This window comes from Solanum verrucosum, unplaced genomic scaffold (assembly GCF_900185275.1).
Source record: "Solanum verrucosum unplaced genomic scaffold, falcon-dt-bn FXZP01001292.1, whole genome shotgun sequence".
NCBI classification, from domain to species: Eukaryota; Viridiplantae; Streptophyta; class Magnoliopsida; order Solanales; family Solanaceae; genus Solanum; species Solanum verrucosum.
In genome coordinates, this window is record NW_026019527.1 from 2,501 (window position 1) to 8,695 (window position 6,195).

Below are 6,195 nucleotides of genomic sequence, written 5' to 3' on the forward strand. Positions count from 1 at the left end.
AGGAAACGCTTATGATACTAGAACTCATGCCCTATCGAGCATGTTATCCCATTTTGAAATTGGTTTATTCTGCAGCAGCAAATGCGAGTTACAATATGGGTTCCAACGAAACCAATTTAGTCATTAGTAAAGCCGAAGTCAATGAAGGTACTACTGTGAAGAAATTGAAACCTCGAGCTCGAGGACGTAGTTTTCCGATAAAAAGATCGACCTGTCATATAACTATTGTAATGAAAGATATATCTTTAGATGATGAATATGGCGAGATGTCTTCGTTAAAAAAAACGAGATGGAAAAAAAAATCTACAGCTATGACGTATCGTGATATGTATAATAGCGGGGGATTATGGGACAAAAAATAAATCCACTTGGTTTCAGACTGGGTACAACCCAAGGTCATCATTCCCTTTGGTTTTCACAACCCAAAAATTATTCTGAGGGTTTACAAGAAGATAAAAAAATAAGAGATTGTATCAAGAATTATGTCCAAAAGAATATGAGAACGTCCTCTGGCATCGAGGGAATTGCACGTATAGAGATTCAAAAAAGAATCGATCTGATCCAGGTCATAATCTTTATGGGATTCCCAAAATTATTAATAGAAAGTCGACCGCGCGGAATCGAAGAATTACAAATGACCTTACAAAAAGAATTTAATTGTGTAAACCGAAAACTGAACATTGCTGTCACAAGAATTGCAAAACCTTACGGAAACCCTAATATTCTTGCAGAATTTATAGCTGGACAATTAAAGAATAGAGTTTCATTTCGAAAAGCAATGAAAAAGGCTATTGAATTAACAGAACAAGCGGATACAAAAGGAATTCAAATACAAATTGCGGGGCGTATCGACGGAAAAGAAATTGCACGTGTCGAATGGATCAGAGAAGGCAGGGTTCCCCTACAAACGATTCGAGCTAAAATTGATTATTGCTCTTATACAGTTCGAACTATCTATGGAATATTGGGCATCAAAATTTGGATATTTCTAGACGCGGAATAATTTGACTACTTGTCTTTCCCTTCTATCCAATGATTGAACAAAAAAAAAGACCAATCCATTCTTTTTCTAATCAAGGGGGACATTTATAATTCTTAATTCTATAAGGTTGAATAAAAATTCGATTGACCATTTGATATAATTGCTATGCTTAGTGTGTGACTCGTTGGTTTTGTTAGGGTTAGGATTAAAAAAGCCCAGCCCACATAGTATGAACTAAAAACTATAGAACTAATAACCAACCCATCACTTCGCATTATCTGGATCTAAAGAACCAGTCAAGATATGATATATAGGTCATATCTTTGTAGCAACTGAAATCTTTTGCATAAACAAAAAAATCTGATTCTAAGTTGTAAAGCAAAATAGACAAAAAAGATGTGGATAAACGGAAGGATGAGAGAAAGAGAGAAAAAGAATACCAATGATATAAAATTCCAATATGTAAGGTCTATGAGTAATCTCATAAAAAGCAGTGTAATAAAGCATCAATACGCATTCATACCATACTAAAAAGAATCTTCTTATAGAAATAGAACAAAAAATCAAGAGCTTCGAGCCAATAAAGACTGAGAAGATTGACTCAAGAACCAATTTGATTCTGAGCTCCATTGTAGAATTCGGACCTAACCATTAAGTAAGAAGTGATGGGAACGACGGAACTTGTGAATGCAAAAGATTCTATTGAAAAAGGAATCTTAATGATTCACTGGTCGGGATGGCGGAACGAACCAGAGATTAATTCATGTATTCTGAGATCTGAGAAGTCACGAGTTAACCCTACAAATGAAATAGGGATTGAAAGAGTAAATATTCGCCCGCGAAAACTTTTTTTATTGCAAAATTTAGGACAATACAATAAAGGACAAAATAAGGATTTGGTATAATAATACAATTTTTTTTATTTCTCTTTAGAAAACTACAAAGTTTAGTTATCTATTCAAACAAGATATACAAATTACTAATAGATTTAATGAAATCTCAAAGAAGCCCACGTTCAAGGTATTACTCAGTAAATACATATATATCTTAACTTAAGATTGACTATTCTAGCTTAATTCAAATTGCATTTTTTTGAATCCTTTTATTTGCGAGGAGCTGGATGAGAAGAAACTCTCACGTCCGGTTCTGTAGTAGAGATGGAATTCAGAACCAACCATCAACTATAACCCCAAAAGAACCAGATTCCGTAAACAACATAGAGGCAGAATGAAGGGAATATCTTCTCGAGGTAATCATATTTCTTTCGGTAAATATGCTCTTCAGGCACTTGAACCTGCTTGGATTACATCTCGACAAATAGAAGCAGGCCGACGGGCAATGACACGAAATGCACGTCGTGGTGGAAAAATATGGGTACGTATATTTCCAGACAAACCAGTTACACTAAGACCCGCAGAAACACGTATGGGTTCAGGAAAAGGATCCCCTGAATATTGGGTAGCTGTTGTTAAACCGGGGCGAATACTTTATGAAATGGGTGGAGTAACAGAAAATATAGCCAGAAGGGCTATTTCACTAGCAGCATCCAAAATGCCTATACGAACTCAATTCATTATTTCGTAATGTAATAGAAAAAATGTAGAAAGGGCTCTTAGATATGAAAGAAAACCGCATGTTTCTTTTTTTTTTTTTGACAAAAATATTTCTTTTTTTTTTCTTCGCCCTTTGCATTCAAAGAACGGATTAAAAAAATGATTCAACCTCAGACCCATTTAAATGTAGCGGATAATAGCGGGGCTCGAGAATTGATGTGTATTCGAATCATAGGAGCTAGCAATCGTCGATATGCTCATATTGGTGACGTTATTGTTGCTGTGATCAAAGAAGCAGTACCAAATATGCCCCTAGAAAGATCAGAAGTAGTCAGAGCTGTAATTGTGCGTACCTGTAAAGAACTCAAACGTGACAACGGGATGATAATCCGATATGATGACAATGCTGCAGTTGTTATTGATCAAGAAGGAAATCCAAAGGGAACTCGAATTTTTGGTGCAATCGCCCGGGAATTGAGAGAATTAAATTTTACTAAAATAGTTTCATTAGCTCCCGAGGTATTATAAAATGAAATTGTGATCTGTTTCGAGTGGGGTATTTGAAAGAAATAGATTAATTAGTAGATTGTGTCTCACGCATATATCTTTAATAATTCATATCATATTCAAAAATAAATAAGTAAAAAACACGTTGATTATATCAAATTTGGAGACCCCAATAATTTTAGTTCATCATGGGCAGGGACACTATTGCTGAGATAATAACTTCTATACGAAATGCTGATATGGATCGAAAAAGGGTGGTTCGAATAGCATCTACTAATATTACCGAAAATATTGTTCAAATACTTTTACGAGAGGGTTTTATCGAAAACGTGAGAAAACATCGAGAAAACAACAAATATTTTTTGGTTTTAACCCTGCGACATAGAAGGAATAGGAAAAGACCCTATAGAAATATTTTAAATTTAAAACGAATCAGTCGACCTGGTCTACGAATCTATTCTAATTATCAACGAATTCCGCGAATTTTAGGTGGAATGGGGATTGTAATTCTTTCTACTTCTCGAGGTATAATGACAGACCGAGAGGCGCGACTAGAAGGAATAGGTGGAGAAATTTTGTGTTATATCTGGTAATCCTTTATAATATGCAAATTGGATTCGAAACTTCCTATTTGCGAAAAAGAAAAAAAGGGGGGAGAGTTGTCTAATATCTTTCGCATTAGTTGATACCTCAAAGGAACTTTGTTTTATACAGATACTGCCAGGAGATAGAGTTAAAATTGAAGTAAGTCCTTATGATTCAACCAAAGGGCATATAATTTATCGACTCCACAACAAAGATTTGAAGGATTAGGTTTTCAACTTCACCATTCCTTTCGTGGGAATACAATTCGAGATGAAAAATTTCAAGAAACTTATTTTCTTCCAAGAAATAGATTCAGAATTAAGGTAAGGAATGAGAAATATGAAAATAAGAGCTTCCGTTCGTAAAATTTGTGAAAAATGTCGACTAATCCGTAGGAGGGGGCGCATTATAGTAATTTGTTCCAACCCGAGACATAAACAAAGACAGGGCTAATCAGACTTGCCAGAAGAGCCGATGTACAAATAAAGAATCTGTTTTGACATGAAATGGATATATCCATATATCTCTGACTCATATTTACGAGATGATAAAATATGGCAAAAGCTATACCGAAAATTAGTTCGCGTCGGAATGGACGTATTAGTTCACGTAAGGGTGCACGTAGAATACCAAAGGGAGTTATTCATGTTCAAGCAAGTTTCAATAATACCATTGTCACTGTTACAGATGTACGGGGTCGAGTAGTTTCTTGGTCCTCAGCTGGTACTTCTGGATTCAAAGGTACGAGAAGAGGAACACCGTTTGCTGCTCAAACCGCAGCAGTAAACGCTATCCGTACAGTAGTGGATCAAGGTATGCAACGAGCAGAAGTCATGATAAAAGGTCCCGGTCTCGGAAGAGATGCAGCATTACGAGCTATTCGTCGCAGTGGTATACTATTAACTTTCGTACGGGATGTAACTCCGATGCCACATAATGGCTGTAGACCTCCGAAAAAAAGACGTGTGTAGAACTGAACATTGAAGAAATCTCAAGAGAAATAAAAGATTCGATGATCTAATCAAATAATAGTACTATGGTTCGAGAGAAAGTAACAGTATCTACTCGGACACTACAGTGGAAGTGTGTTGAATCAAGAACAGACAGTAAACGCCTTTATTATGGACGCTTTATTCTGTCTCCACTTATGAAAGGCCAAGCCGACACAATAGGCATTGCGATGCGAAGAGCTTTACTTGGGGAAATAGAAGGAACATGTATCACACGTGTAAAATCTGAGAAAGTACCACATGAATATTCTACCATAACGGGCATTCAAGAATCGGTACATGAAATTTTAATGAATTTGAAAGAGATTGTATTGAGAAGTAATTTATATGGAACTTCTGACGCGTCTATTTGTGTCAAGGGTCCTGGATATGTAACTGCTCAAGATATCATCTTGCCACCTTATGTGGAAATCGTTGATAATACACAACATATAGCTAGTTTAACAGAACCAATTGATTTTTGTATTGGATTACAAATAGAGAGAAATCGTGGATATCTTATAAAAACGCCACATAACTTTCAAGATGGAAGTTATCCTATAGATGCTGTATTCATGCCTGTTCGAAACGCGAATCATAGTATTCATTCTTATGGGAATGGGAATGAAAAACAAGAGATACTTTTTATCGAAATATGGACAAATGGAAGTTTAACTCCGAAAGAAGCACTTCATGACGCATCCCGAAATTTAATTGATTTATTTATTCCCTTTTTACATATGGAGGAAGACAACTTATATTTACAGGACAATCAACACACGGTTCCTTTATCCCCTTTTACCTTTCATGATAAATTGGCTAAACTCATAAAAAACAAAAAAAAAATAGCATTGAAATCGATTTTTATTGACCAATCAGAATTGTCTTCCAGGATCTATAATTGCCTCAAAATGTCCAATATATATACATTATTGGACCTTTTGAATAACAGCCAAGAAGATCTTATGAAAATTGAACATTTTCGTAGCGAAGATATAAAACAGATATTGGGCATTTTAGAAAAATATTTCGTAATTGATTTAGCAAAAAATAAGTTTTAAATCTATTGGACTTACTTAGTGAAAAGTGAAAATAGATTGAAAAAGCACAATTTAGCACAATTAATATATCATATATTAGAAAGAAATTCATAATTAAATTGAATAGATGTATCTAGGGAGAATTCGCTTTGAAGAAACTATTCCCTAGATACACATGTCGTGTTAGTTCACAATTGAATCAATTAAAAAATTTAAAAAAGACCTAAAGTTAGGGATTTATCAATAGGTAATGTTGCACCAATGCCCAACCAAAGGGCGACTGCGGTACCAATCAAAAAGACAGTCGTCGCTACTGGACGGCGAAATGGATTTTGGAATTTATTAACATTCTCTAAAAAAGGTACTGTTAATAATCCCGCAGGTACTGAAACCATTAAAAGAACCCCCAATAATTTATTGGGCACTGTACGAAGTATTTGAAATACAGGAAAGAAATACCATTCAGGTAAGATTTCCAAAGGGGTTGCAAATGGATCCGCCGGTTCACCAATCATTGATGGTTCTAAAACGGTAAGCCT

The 6,195-nt window shown here is 35.3% G+C and overlaps 5 protein-coding genes across 5 annotated transcripts; all 5 read left to right on the top strand.

Annotated features, from left to right (window-relative positions):
- The first annotated feature begins 143 nt into the window (after window positions 1-143).
- LOC125833124 (30S ribosomal protein S3, chloroplastic) lies at window positions 144-2,643 on the top strand. Its single transcript, XM_049512571.1, has one exon. The coding sequence runs from the start codon at window positions 347-349 to the stop codon at window positions 1,001-1,003; it is 657 nt and encodes a 218-aa protein (XP_049368528.1). The 5' UTR covers window positions 144-346; the 3' UTR covers window positions 1,004-2,643.
- LOC125831272 (50S ribosomal protein L16, chloroplastic) lies at window positions 2,210-2,566 on the top strand. Its single transcript, XM_049510738.1, has one exon. It carries the CDS (start codon window positions 2,210-2,212, stop codon window positions 2,564-2,566), a length of 357 nt encoding a protein of 118 aa, XP_049366695.1.
- A 51-nt stretch (window positions 2,644-2,694) lies between the features above and the next one.
- Window positions 2,695-3,855, top strand: LOC125830345 (50S ribosomal protein L14, chloroplastic-like). Its single transcript, XM_049509823.1, has 2 exons — window positions 2,695-3,054; window positions 3,757-3,855. The coding sequence occupies exons 1-2, from the start codon at window positions 2,695-2,697 to the stop codon at window positions 3,853-3,855; spliced, it is 459 nt and encodes a 152-aa protein (XP_049365780.1).
- Window positions 3,166-4,598, top strand: LOC125834033 (30S ribosomal protein S11, chloroplastic). The gene has a single exon (XM_049513492.1). It carries the CDS (start codon window positions 4,182-4,184, stop codon window positions 4,596-4,598), a length of 417 nt encoding a protein of 138 aa, XP_049369449.1. The 5' UTR covers window positions 3,166-4,181.
- Window positions 4,599-4,663: 65 nt separating this feature from the next.
- On the top strand, window positions 4,664-6,118 carry LOC125832203 (DNA-directed RNA polymerase subunit alpha). The gene has a single exon (XM_049511707.1). It carries the CDS (start codon window positions 4,664-4,666, stop codon window positions 5,675-5,677), a length of 1,014 nt encoding a protein of 337 aa, XP_049367664.1. The 3' UTR covers window positions 5,678-6,118.
- The last annotated feature ends 77 nt before the right edge of the window (window positions 6,119-6,195 follow it).